General features: G+C 47.1%; 1 protein-coding gene across 1 annotated transcript in view; it reads right to left on the bottom strand.

The window, feature by feature from the left end:
* The window catches only part of LOC144481848 (tensin-2-like), a 159,115-nt gene that overhangs the window by 46,982 nt on the left and 98,477 nt on the right, over positions 1-13,656 (bottom strand). The window contains exons 6-9 of the mRNA XM_078200999.1: positions 12,986-13,035; positions 10,385-10,556; positions 6,963-7,013; positions 1,861-1,983 (exon numbers count right to left, since the gene is read on the bottom strand). Of these exons, the coding sequence (XP_078057125.1) occupies positions 1,861-1,983; positions 6,963-7,013; positions 10,385-10,556; positions 12,986-13,035 (396 nt within the window). The remainder of the gene's footprint in view (positions 1-1,860; positions 1,984-6,962; positions 7,014-10,384; positions 10,557-12,985; positions 13,036-13,656) is intronic.

Genomic DNA, 13,656 nt, shown 5'->3' on the forward strand with positions numbered 1-13,656 from the left:
ATGGTGTTGAGCTTCTTGAGTGTTGTTGGAGCTGCACCATCCAGGCAAGTGGGGAGTATTCCATCACACTCCTGACTTGTGCCCTGTAGATCATGGATAAGCTTTGGGGAGTCAAGAGGTGAGTTACTCACCGCAGAATTCTTAGCCTCTGACCTGTTCTTGCAACCACATTATTTATATGGCTAGTCCAGTTCAGTTTCTGGTCAATGGTAACCCCAGGACGTTGATAGTGGGGGATTCAGCGATGGTAATACCATTGAGTATCAAGGAGCAATGGTTAGATTCCCTTTGATTGGAGATGATCATTACCTGGCACTTGTATGGCACAAATATTATTTGCCATCGTCAGCCCAAGCCTAGATATTGTCCAAGTCTTGCTGCATTTGAACATGGTTGCTTCAGTATCTGAGAAGTTACAAATGACTCGCAAATTCAGCTCTTTTGTCCATGTTTGAACCAAAGGTGAATTGAGGTCTGGAGCAGAGTCACCTAGGCAGAATCCAAACTTAGCGTCAGTGAGCAGGTTATTGCTGAGTAATTGCCGCTTGATAGCACTGTTGATGGCCCCTTCCATCACTTTACTGATGATCAAGAGAAGAAAATCGCAGGGCCACGTGGTAAGAATGATGGAGTGGCACTTGGCGAGTTGCTTTTGCAGAGAGCTGGCGCAGACATGGTGGGCCGAATGGCCTACTTCTGGGCTGTAACAATGATTCTAGAAGTGTTTGGTCTTCTTGTGGCTCGACCATGCAGCTTGGGCTGGGGTGGCACTGCTGCCTCGCATTTCATTGCTGTTTAAAGTTGGTGGCCTCTCTTGAGGACGAAGATCTACCTGTTGTGTGAGCCCAGTGTGCAGTTTGGCCCATTGCTGCACTGCCCAGCCCTCCCAGATCACTAATGACTATCTTCAGTTAGCCTCCAATGATGGGGGAAGATCAGACAGATTTTATTCAATCAGAAACCCCTTGTTGGGAGGGGCTGGTGTGCAGGCAGGATCAGGCTTGACTGTGAAACACCATGTGGACAAACAGCCTGCCAATGTTTTCACTGCTTGTGCCAACATGTGCTGGGTGAGGTAGCGGACAGTAACTGGTACCAGTGGGAGTCAATGCCTTGAGGAGGAGAGTAACATGAGCAATGAATTGTCATCCACAAATTGGACGTGATTGTGGTTTCTGGACAATAGCGCTCAGGTAAGTTAAACCATAAACTGATCAAATCACTGCAGCCACTAAAGAGGGGCTGATATTCATAAGCAGTTCTGTGTTATCCGGGAGACCCGGTTGTCTATTTGTTCTGATATTGGAAAGGAAAATCCAACATTTTAAAATCGGATGATGTGGGCACTTCTGAGATGTGGCTTCACACTGAGCCTGAGTGAGACCGCAGAATGTGATTACACAAAGTGGTGAGGGAGTCTTCCAGAGCTCAGGTTTCGTATCCTTGAGGGTCAGAACTGGACCCAAATCCTGAGCTACAGTGCTCCCAACACTGCTGCAAATCTATGATAAAATGCAACCCTGCTGCTTCCTGAAGAAATCAAATAAATCCCTTTGCAGCAATGTTTTAGAACTGATGTAATTTTCAAACTGTGCCATCAAATCAGCTCAACTCATTAAATAAAGAATGATTCTGAAGCTGCTGAGAATAAGTCTTCAATTTGGCAACACTACAAGCTGTAGCCTGTCGATTGTGTATGCAGTCCTGTATTAAAGAGTAGTAGCCTGCACTTGACATGTTCAACTGGGTAACTCCTACTGGCAAGGAGGAAAGAATCTTCAACAACACTGAGATGACATAAGAGGGTTTTGTGGCCCCATTTTGCAGATTCGCTCTCATCATGAGCTCCTGCACACTTACCTTGCAGTGTAGAACTACCACATGATGGGAATCCGAGTTTAGCCACATCTCCATGGCTTTGCAGATGGCACAGATCTTGTCCAGGGGAGGGGCATGAAGGTCAGGCCAGCCAAAGTCATGGACCTGGAAATCAAAAGCACAGCAACACATCAGAGTCCTAGTGGGAAAGGACGGGGGAAAGTGGCTCGCAAGGTGCCTGGGAGCAAATGATGGAAACATTTTATCTACTGCTTTAACTTCTCAAAGGGGCACTAATCTGCACACAATATGAAAAATGTCAGTGAGCTTGAAATAATGGCAGCTTTCCTGGTCACTACCAAACTCCATGGTGCTTACATAATGACATAAGAAATAGGAGCTAGAGTAAGCCGTTTGGCCCCTTGAGCCTGCCTTGCCATTCAATGTGGTTGTAGCTGATTTTCCACCTCAACTCCACCTTCCTGCATTATCCCTCAACTCAGTTTGCACCTCAAAAATCTATCAATCTCCATCTTGAATATACTCAATGACTGGGTTCGCAGGAGTAGAACATAAGAACATAAGAAATAGGAGCAGGAGTAGGCCATCTGGCCCTTCGAGCCTGCCCCGCCATTCAACAAGATCATGGCTGATCTGAAGCGAATCAGTTCCACTTACCCGCCTGCTCCCCATATCCCCTAATTCCCTTATCGATCAGAAAACTATCTACCCGTGATTTAAACATATTCAAGAGGAAGCATCCACCACTTCAATGGGCAGAGAATTCCAGAGATTCACTACCCTCTGAGAGAAGAAGTTCCCCCTCAACTCTGTTCTGAACCGGCCCCCCCTTATTTTGAGGCTGTGCCCTCTAGTTCTGGTTTCCCTTCTAAGTGGAAAGAATCTCTCTACCTCTACCCTATCCAGCCCCTTCATTATCTTATATGTCTCTATAAGATCACCCCTCATCCTTCTAAACTCCAACGAGTACAGACCCAATCTGTTTAATCTCTCCTCATAAGCTACACCCCTCATCTCCGGTATCAACCTGGTGAACCTTCTCTGCACTCCCTCCAAGGCCAATATATCCTTTCGCAAAGAAGGGGACCAAAAGTGCACACAGTACTCCAGTTGCGGCCTCACCAGTGCCTTGTACAGTTGCAGCAAGACCTCCCTGCTTTTATATTCTATCCCCCTCGCGATAAAGGCCAACATTACATTCGCCTTCTTGATCACCTGCTGCACCTGCAGACTGAGTTTTTGCGATTCGTGCACAAGGACCCCCAGGTCCCTCTGCACAGTCGCACGATGTAATTTTTCTCCATTTAAATAATATTCCAATTTACTATTATTTCTTCCAAAGTGGATAACCTCACATTTGCTAACGTTATATTCCATCTGCCAGATCCTCGCCCACTCGCTCAGCCTATCCAAATCTCTCTGCAGACTTTCCGCGTCCTCCACGCAATTCGCTTTCCCACTCACCTTCGTGTCATCAGCAAACTTGAATACCCTACATTCAGTCCCCTCCTCCAGATCATCTATGTAAATGGTAAACAATTGAGGCCCCAGCACCGATCCCTGCGGCACGTCACTGGTCACCAACTGCCAACCAGAAAAGCACCCATTTATCCCAACTCTCTGCTTCCTGTTAGACAGCCAATCCCCAATCCACGCCAACACCTTACCCCTAACTCCGTGTACCCCAATCTTCTGCAGCAACCTTTTGTGAGGCACCTTATCGAACGCCTTCTGGAAATCTAAAAACACCACATCCACCGGTTCCCCTCTGTCAACCGCACGAGTGACATCTTCATAAAAGTCCAGTAGATTCGTCAAACACGACTTTCCCTTCATGAATCCATGCTGCGTCTGCTTGATCGAACCATTCTTATTCAGGTGCTCTGTTATTTCCTCTTTAATAATGGACTCTAGCATCTTCCCAACTACGGACGTTAAGCTAACCGGCCTGTAGTTACCCGCCTTTTGTCTACTTCCTTTTTTAAACAGCAGCGTAACAGTAGTTGTTTTCCAGTCAGCCGGCACTACCCCAGAGTCCAGCGAATTTTGATAAATTACTACTAACGCATCTGCTATTACCTCAGCCATTTCTTTCAGTACCCTGGGATGCATTCCATCCGGGCCCGGGGACTTGTCTACCTTCAGTCCTATTAGTCTACCAAGCACCACCTCCTTAGTAACAGTAATTGTATTAAGGACCTCCCCTCCCACCAACTCTCGATCTCTAATATTCGGCAAACTATTTGTGTCTTCCACCGTGAAGACCGACACAAAGAACTTATTTAAAGTCTCAGCCATTTCCTCGTTTTCCACTATTAAATCCCCCCTCTCATCTTCCAAGGGTCCAACATTCACTCTAGCCACTCTATTCCTTTTTATATACTTGTAAAAACTTTTAACTATCATTTTTTATATTTTGAGCTAGTTTAGTTTCATAATCTATCTTTCCTTTCTTAATCGCTTTCTTAGTCGTTCTTTGTTTTTCTTTAAAGCTTTCCCAATCCACTAATTCTCCACTATTTTTGGCCACTCTGTACGCATCTGATTTTATTTTAATACTCTCCTTTATTTCCTTCGTTATCCACGTCCGGTTATCCTTTTTCTTACAGTCCTTCTTTATCACCGGAATATATTTTTGCTGACTACTTTAAAAAATCTCCTTAAAAATCCTCCACTGTTCCTCAGCTGTCCTACCTACCAGTCTGCTCGCCCAGTCTACATTAGCCAATTCCACCCTCATCCTATCGTACTCCCCTCTGTTCAAGCAGAGGACACTGGTTCGGGACCCTACTTTCTCACCCTCCATCTGTATCAGAAATTCCACCATATTATGATCACTCATCCCAAGAGGATCCTTCACAAGAAGATCCTTAATCCTACCTGTCTCATTGCACAGAACCAGATCCAAGATAGCTCGCTCTCTCGTAGGTTCTGTAACATACTGTTCAATGAAACAATCCCGACAGCATTCCAAGAACTCTTCCTCAAGCCCTCCACGTCCAATTTGAGTCGACCAATCAATATGTAGGTTAAAATCTCCCATGATTATTGCCGTTCCACTTTTGCACGCATCCATTATTTGCTTGTTTATAGCCCTCCCCACCTCTAAGTTATTATTTGGGGGCCTATAGACCACGCCTGCCAGTGTCTTTCTCCCCCTACTATTCCTTATCTCCACCCACAACGATTCCACGTTTTGCTCCTTAGAGCCTATGTCGTCTCTCACTACCGTCCTGATATTATCCTTTATTAACAAAGCTACCCCACCTCCTTTTTCTACCTGTCTATCCTTTCTAAATGCCTGATAACCCTGTATATTCAGTTCCCAGTCCCAGTCACCCTGCAACCACGTTTCTGTGATGGACACGAGATCATATTCATTTGTATGCATTTGTGCCATCAACTCATTTACTTTGTTTCGAATGCTTCGTGCATTCAGGCAAAGTGTCTTTATGCCAGCCTTTATCTGGACCCGGTTTGTTGAAGCGCTACTAACATCTCCCAAGCCCTCTCCTCCTTTAGCTAGTTGTTTATTCACTATACTCCTGGCATTAGAGTAGACACCTCTCAATCCTATGGCCTGACCTCTCCCCTTCTCTGTTCCCAGTCCACCTGCCCTCTTGCACTGCCTATAACCCTTCTCTGTTTGCGAGCTACCTTCCTCACTCTCAGTCACGTCGTTTTGATCCCCTCCCCCCAACCTATCTAGTTTAAACTCTCCCCAGCCAACCTTCCTGCCAGGATATTGGTCCCCCTGGGATTCAAGTGCCACCCGTTTTTAGTATACAGGTCACACCTGCCCCTAAAGAGGTCCCAATGGTCCAGGAACCTGAATCCCTGCCCCCTGCACCATTCCCTCAGCCACACATTCATCCTCCACCTCACTCCATTCCTTTCCTCACCTTCCCGTGGCACAGGCAGCAATCCCAAGATTACTACCTTTGCTTTCCTCCTTCTCAGCTGTCTCCCTAATTCCCTATACTCTTTTTTCATGTTCCCTTCCCCCTTCTTACCCACATCAGCGGTACCAATATGTACCGCTACCTCCGGCTCCTCTCCCTCCCACCTCAGGATTTCTGGGACTCGCCCAGCGACATCCTGGATCCCAGCCCCAGGGAGGCAGACCACCATGCGAGACTCCCGCCTGCCTCCGCAAAATCGCCTGTCCGTCCCCGACTGTCGAGTCCCCGATTAATACCGCCTTCCTCCTCCTTTCCTTAGCCCTCTGAGTTACAGGGCCGGACTCCACCCCGGAGACACGGCCACTGCTGCTTCCCCCAGATGGGCTGTCCCCCCCAACAGTAGTCAGACAGGAGTACTTGTTATGTAGGGGCACTTCCACCGAGGTGCTCTCAATCACCCGTGTTTTACCCTTCCTGGCTGTCACCCACTTGGCCTCCTCCCGTGGCCCTGGTGTGACCACCTGATGATAGCTCTTGTCTAGAGAATTCCAAAGATTCACAACCCTTTGAGTGAAGAAACTTCTCCTCAACTCCTTATCTAGAAACTATGATTCAAGGATAAGGGAAAATCTTTCTCAGTGTCCACCCTGTCAAGCCCTTCTGAATTTTGTGTTTCAATGAGTTCACCTCTCATTCTTCTAAACTCAGATAATATTGGCCTAGGCTACTCAATCTCTCCTCAAAGGATAATTCCCTTATCCCAAAAACCAGTCTAGTTAACCTCTCTTGCACTCCCTCCGAGGGAAGCACCTATGGAAGCCCCACACACTTTCAGTTTTAAATTGGAAAGGTTTGAAGTTCCAATTTGCTCCACTTTCAAACTGATCCACAAGCCATGGATTGTCAAAAGGAGCACAACCCATTCACAACCTGTCCTCAGAGCTCTGATTGAGACTAACTGCAGAACACCGTGGTGCTGGTGATGGGAGGGTCAGTTTAAATCCCCACACTGGGTCTAAGTTTGAAGTTACTTTCAAACACCAAGGCTGGAATTCTCTGATCTCACTCATGGCTGGGATTATCCGGTCCCACTGTTGGGAATGGAGTTTTGGCTGAGCACCAAATTCTCCGTTCTTGCTGGCAGCAGTAGCGAGGCGTGCTAGACCAGAGAATTCCAGCCCAAATGTCTGAAAAACAAAATGAGAATTCAGGTCAACCTACCTTCGGGTTGAGTCTGCTAATGTCTTGTCTCTTTTCCGATAGATTGAAAAGCTATAAAAGGAAAGAGGTTATTGTAGATTGATCAAGTAGAGGGTGGATTTGTACAGCAACAAGTGGTGGTGAAAAGTGCCCATCAGTAATCAAGAGTCATTGTAACTGTCCCCATTACCCTGGATATGCCAGGGATAATGGCACATTTTTATGTGAACTAAGGGAGCACTCGAGTGAAGGCGTCTACAGTTGTGAGTCAACTTTAAATCGCAACTCCCCATCAGACAATGTAGAAAATGTGTCGGGCTGGCAGTTTTTGCCCCTGCCCTCGCGAGGCTGCCAATTGCTGCCCGATGGGCAGACCCAATAGGAAATCATCAGACAGGAACGGAAAGCCTTTACCATCGTTTTTAACGCATGAACCAGTCGCTTTCGTCACCCGCTCTCCAACCCCGCCGCGAGATTTTCTCCTGTTGTTGCTCATCTTCAGGCACCACATATGGGAAATTTCCCACAACAACAAGTCATTATGGCACAGAATCAGGCCATTCAGTCTATCTGGTCCATGCTGCCTCCCTGTAGAGCAATCTACCTGATTCACCAACAACTTTCAATCGGTTTATTATAAATGCAAAGAAAGCAGCTGAAATCAGATAGTGTGAACCCAGTGACAACATATTAAAAAGTGCTTAAACAAAGTTTCCTCACCCAGTATTGGTCTTTATGTGAAACTGATTGGCATCTTTTAAGGGAGAGGAGTTTCAGACAAGTGTACCCTTTCTGGATATTATTGCCCAATTACAAACTCAAAAGTAACCTTGGCTGAATGTTATTTAACTGATAGGAAAGGTTGGTTGCAGCGCCAGAGACAAGTTAAGATCGAGGCGCAGTGTGACAGTAAACTTAAAAGCAGGATAAAGGTGACCAAACATGGCAATGCAGTTTTGAAAAATTTGGAACAGGAGCAACAGGCCTCTTTGAAAACAACTCAGATTTTGATGAACTTTCACACCTTTTTTTTACTATTTTTCTGAAAGTTTTTTTTTAATGGACTATTTGGCTTCAGTTGCTGCCAGTCACATCAGTAGGGCAGCTGTGAGGAAGCCAAGTTAAACTCAGCATTGTAGAAGGCCAGGGTTAATGACTGGTTCTCTATATAGGCTGCTGATTTCTGTTAATTCAGCTCCATCGCACTGCTGCCTCCAAGTGAAGATGATGTAATTGGCGTCACTGTTCAAACAAAAACATCACCTCAAAAGTCAATAAAAATGGATAGAGGGGAGAAGATGTTAATCATAATTCCATTGAACTGTCAGCAGGACTAAACCTCTGAGACCACCAAAGACTAGTGGGATTACCAGGAAGGATTGAGAAAAATATTGTCTTTATTGTCGGTCCCGCTCTTAGCTTTCTCTTCTCCCGCATTCGCACTGGGATCTGTACAGCTATGCAGGCACCAGAAATTCTGCAATGTCTCACCTAAGTCAGTCCACACTGTGGGCTATTTGATCATGCAATGCATAAGGTGGCACTTAGCTTCTTCGCACTCACTGAGCACATTGTTCAGCAGAATTAAAACCACCTATTTCCACCTCCGGAACATCACCCCACCTCACCCCCTTGTCTCAGCTCACCCCTGCTGAAACCCTCATCCATTGCTTCGTTATCTCTAGATTCAACTATTCCAACTCACTCCAGGCTGCTCTCCTACATTCTACCCTTGAGGTCATCCAAAGCTCTGCTGCCCCGTTTCTTAACTTGCCCAAGTCCTGTTCCCCTATCACCCCCTGTGCTTGCTGACCAATGCTGGCTCCCAGTAAAGTAACATCCTGACTTTAAAATTCTCAACCTTGTTTTCAAATCCCTCCAGGTCCCCAGCCCCTCCCGATCTCTGTAATTTCCTCCAGCCTCACAAACCTCCGAGATATCTGCGCTCCTCTAATTCTGGCCTCTAGTGCAATCCCGATTTTAATCACTCCACCATTGGCAGCTGTGCCTTCAGCTGCCTGGGCCCCAAGCCCTGGAATTCTCTCCCTGCTTTCCTCCTTTAAGACACCTCTTTGACCAAGCTCTTGCTCATCTGACTTAATATCACCTGATGTAACTTGGCGTCAAACTTTGTTTTATAATGCTCTTGGGATGTTTCATCATGTTGAAGGTGCTATGTAAGCAGGTTGTTGCTGTTGTTGAAATCATCAGAAAGCCATTCGCCTCAAGGTCTGATTTCACCCTCCCTGACAAAAAATGAGTTGAGCAGAAGGGAGGACAATGTCTATTGTGGAGCCCTTTGCAGTCAGTCAGGCTGACACACCACAGACTGTGGAGGATATGATGACTTTCCTGGTCTGTGGAACTCAGTGTCACACTGAACCATTGTGGCACCACTTAACAGTCTTAAAATGTGCTCCACACTTTGAGTGCAGTTCTGGACGCCATATAAAACGGATCCAGAGACACAGGAGAGGGTGCAGAGAAGATCTACAAGGATGATCCCAGAAATGTGTAGATTTACACATTCAATCAGGAAAGGAGTGACAAACTGGGTCTCTTTTCTCTTGAAAAGGGAAGACTGAGTAGAGGTCTTTAAAATTCTGAAAGGTTTTAATGGCATGAATACAGAGAGAATGTTTCCTCTTCCTATGGGCAGAACGGTGGCAAAGGGAGTGGAATGGTGGCACAGTGGTTAGCACTGCTGCCTCACAGCATCAGGGACCAGGTTCGATTCTGGTCTTGGGTGACTGACTGTCTGTGTGGAGTTTGCATGTTCTCCCCGTGTCTGCGTGGGTTTTCTCCAGGTGCTCCAGTTTCCTCCCACAGTCCAAAGATGTGCGGTTAGGTGGATTGGCCATGGTAAATGTGCGGGGTTACGGGGATAGGGCAGGAGGTGGGCCTGGGTATGATGCTCTTTTGGAGAGTTGGTGCAGACTTGATGGGCCAAATGGCCTCCTTCTGCACCGTAGAGATTCTATGGTTCTTATGGGGAAGAGCATAATTAGAGACCATCAATATCCAATAGTCACCAAGAAATCAAATCGGGAATTCAGGAGAAACTTCTTCATCCAGAGAGTGGTGAGACTGTGGAACCCTCTACCACAGGGAGTGGTTGAAGTGAATAGTACAGTTGTATTTAAGAGGAACATAGACAAGAATATGAGGGAGAAGGGAATAGAGAGTTGTGATGGTAGATTTAGATGAAAAAAGACAGGAGGAGGCTCAAGTGGAGCAGAAACACCAGTATCGACTGGTTGGGCTGAATGACCTATTTCTGTATCGTAAATCCCATGTAATCGTCTAGTTTTATAACCATATTTATATACCTGGAACAATAGTCCAAAACGTAACCCTAGGGAGTAACTTGCTACTCATCAGTTCCACTGACTGCCCCAAGGTGCATTATAGCTTGTGTTCAAGCTCTGAAAAGCACAACTTACCAAGTAACTCTCTCCATGTTTGGATTTCAGCATCTGGGACACCTCCTTCAGATTGCTGCGATATCGCTGCTCCTCAAGCACAGGAGGGAAGAAGACCGAAATAATCCGCTCTGTGATGTACGTCAGGTCAAAGTCATAGTTCCGCTCCATGACGTGGTCCACACTGAAACTCCTGCTCGAAAACATGATGGCAAGCCAGGATCACAATCTCACATCAGGGGCAACACTGGCCATGTGTTTGAAGAATAGTGTAGTAGTTATATAGATACTGATAACTCAAAGGTCGTGAGTTCCAATCAGTCCCCGATTTAATCCACTAGCTCTTTAAGACCAATGAAAACCCCACTCACTGATGCAATACTGGGAAAGGAGGCTGTCGAGTTCAACTGCACATGACTTCAGTCTCTCACTTTTTCACCATGGAGGTAGGAGACAGGAGTCAGGTTTGATTTCGGTTCAGAAACCCACCTTTTTGGGGAAGGATGTGCGGCAGAGAAACTGATTAAAGTCAAGATTTTCACATAGATGAACCCTTATTTAGAGACAGATTTCCTGACAATTAAGGGTAGTGGGCAGGCTCTAAAAGCTGGAGAGTCCATCAGAGGCCTCCCAGTTTCAGAGAAGCATCCAGCTGCAGTACAAGGTAAGTAGCTGAGAGGGTGCTTCAATAAAAAGCTGCCCCCTATTGTTGAAAATTTTTAATGAGTAAGTTATGAAAAGCAGCCCAGCCACCACGGCTGGTGGTGGGGGGAAAGCCCCTCTACAGGGTGACCTTTGGCAGTATCTTCATCAGTGGCGAGGGCCTGTAGGCCTATCTGGAGCACTGCCACAGCCCCCTTCCCCCGGTTCCCCTCACATCACTCCGTCCTGTTACTCAGTGCCCTCCTCCAGATAGTTAATTTGTGTTGTGCAGGGGCAGGGCCTATCCATGCCAGAGTCGGACAGTTCCGGGCCTCTGTGCATGCGCAGTGGCCCCGAACTGTCAGCCTGCAGTTTGCTGGCCAGCTTCATCGCTGGCCAGCCAGGGACCCTCGCACTGCTGCCTCTCCAACCACCCCCATGGCCTGATCGCGGCCCCCATGGCCTGATCGCGGCCCCCACGAGTGTTCTCAGGCCAGCCCCTCCTTCCCCTCATCCAGGACTGCCCCAATCTCCAGCCCCCCTGCCCAGCAGTGCCCCCCCCCCCCGCCGGCAAGGCAGACCTCCCCAACAGCACCCCTCCCACCCCACAGCTTGCCCCGATCGCTGACCTCCCTCCCTCCAACCCTGACTGATCCCAATGCAGAGTGGCAGGGGGACCCCCACCGATCGCCCCCTCGGCCCCACCCCACGCCAGTGGGACATGCCAAGGTACCCCTTGGGCAGTGCCAGGGGCACAGGCTGGCACCGCCAGGGTGCCCATGGCCAGGGGACACCACCCCCCCGCCGCCCAAACCCCTGGGGGGCCCTGATTACCCCCCCCCTTCACTCCAGCGGGGTTGGGCCACTAGTTCCCGAAAGTGGGGAGCTAGTCTGAACCCCGCCGGAATGAAATTGCACTGGCGGGGTGGGGGATGCTATCAGGCCTGGAGACTTCAGTCCTGGGCCTGATAATCACATTCTTGCCAGTTTCTGTTTCAGTTTCCAGCGTGATCCTGACTGCGTCAGGTATCCAGCACTGGGAGATGCGCGCGCGTCGGGAACACATGCGCGAATCCCCGGAATCAGCCGACATGCAATTCTCCTGGCCCGCCACGCTAAAAAATTAGCACGGCGGGATGGGAGAGCCACCCCCAAGGTTCTCAAGGCCTAATCACCTTCACAGACCACAAACACGCCTCACCCAAAATGGCCAGGGACGCAGTGTCACGAGGCTGACAAGCTGACTGGTGCTGGTATTTTTGGGGGATCCCGTCTGCCTTCATTCCCGCCCTTGGAGAGGCTCAGTCAGCCCTACGTATTGGACTCTTGGTGTTCTTTAAAAGGTGCTTGCATGCTAACTGGTCAAAACGAAGGCTCACCTCCACCTCAGGACAATTAGTGTGACCTTTGCAGCATTGCCCATATCTTAAGAACAAGTCTAGAAGGTAATGCCACCTAAAAAATAAGCTTAACTATTGCTTCTAGGACATTCATATGGTGGGTTCATAAAGTAATTCCCTGATCTTATTTCTTGTTCTTATTGACTGAACAAGTGAATTTAAAGATACCTCCTTAACAGGAGTAAATGTCAACCAGACTGTGGGTGTCACTTGCTAATGGCGGCCAGTTCAATCTAAGTCTATAATAATTCCAGTTATCTGTCCCTTTCTTATTCAATGTTAGAATATTAAACAACCTAAAAGCATTAACATAAAAACTGTGGACAAGTAGCTCAATATCTATTTACCACAAACCGAAGTGAACACAGTCTATTCGGTCAGCCCAGTTTTAGTACAAAACCCCCCAATATTTTTTCCATGAGCAGTGTTAATTCTATTTATTACTATCTGGATGAGGAGTACTTGAAGATTGAGTGAGCAGTGGCCCAGAACACATTGCACCCAGAACTTTACCAAAACTATTCATTTGTCTCAATTATCTACTTTTAAAATTAATGCATTGTAAATTGAGTATTTTTACCTTGGTAGCGTGCTCCTTTGGTGTGCACTTTTCAAAGATTTTGTGGACCCCTAGACATAATGAGGGAAAAAAAGGGATAATATTGAGACCCAATGAATGTGGAAAACATCCTCCTACTGTGGGCAGTCAGGGTCTTTGAAAGGGTTTCCTTAATCCTTTCACATTTCATAATGTTTATCACAACTGCATGGGCTGGAAGCTGTGGTAAAGTTGCCCTTATCAAGGGAACATCGTCATCAGCTGACTTGGACTCACTTCCAGGGAAAGTTTGCAACAACTAATATACTTGTTATGCAAGTTGATTGTAAAAAAGCTTCACTAACAACTTGAGAGTTCTTCCCAGAGAGACAGAAGGAAAGACATATCTGTGGCGCCTATCGCAGCCTCAGGATGCCCCTAAAGCATATTACAGCCAATGACATACATTGTGCAGTGCTGCTGCCCTTGTAACACTGCATCCCGTTTATGCACAGCAGGATCCTACACAGAGCAATGAGAGAGTGGCCAAGTCATTTTATTGGGGCATTAGTTGAGGGATAAATATTGGCCCAGGACAGAGGCGGTTGAAGGGGTGTGAGAAACACCCCCTGCTCTGCTTTGAAATCGTGTAAGAAGTTTAACAACACCAGGTTAAAGTCCAACAGGTTTATTTGGTAGCAAAAGCCACACAA

The sequence above is a fragment of the Mustelus asterias genome, chromosome X (genome assembly GCF_964213995.1).
Source record: "Mustelus asterias chromosome X, sMusAst1.hap1.1, whole genome shotgun sequence".
Lineage (NCBI taxonomy): Eukaryota > Metazoa > Chordata > Chondrichthyes > Carcharhiniformes > Triakidae > Mustelus > Mustelus asterias.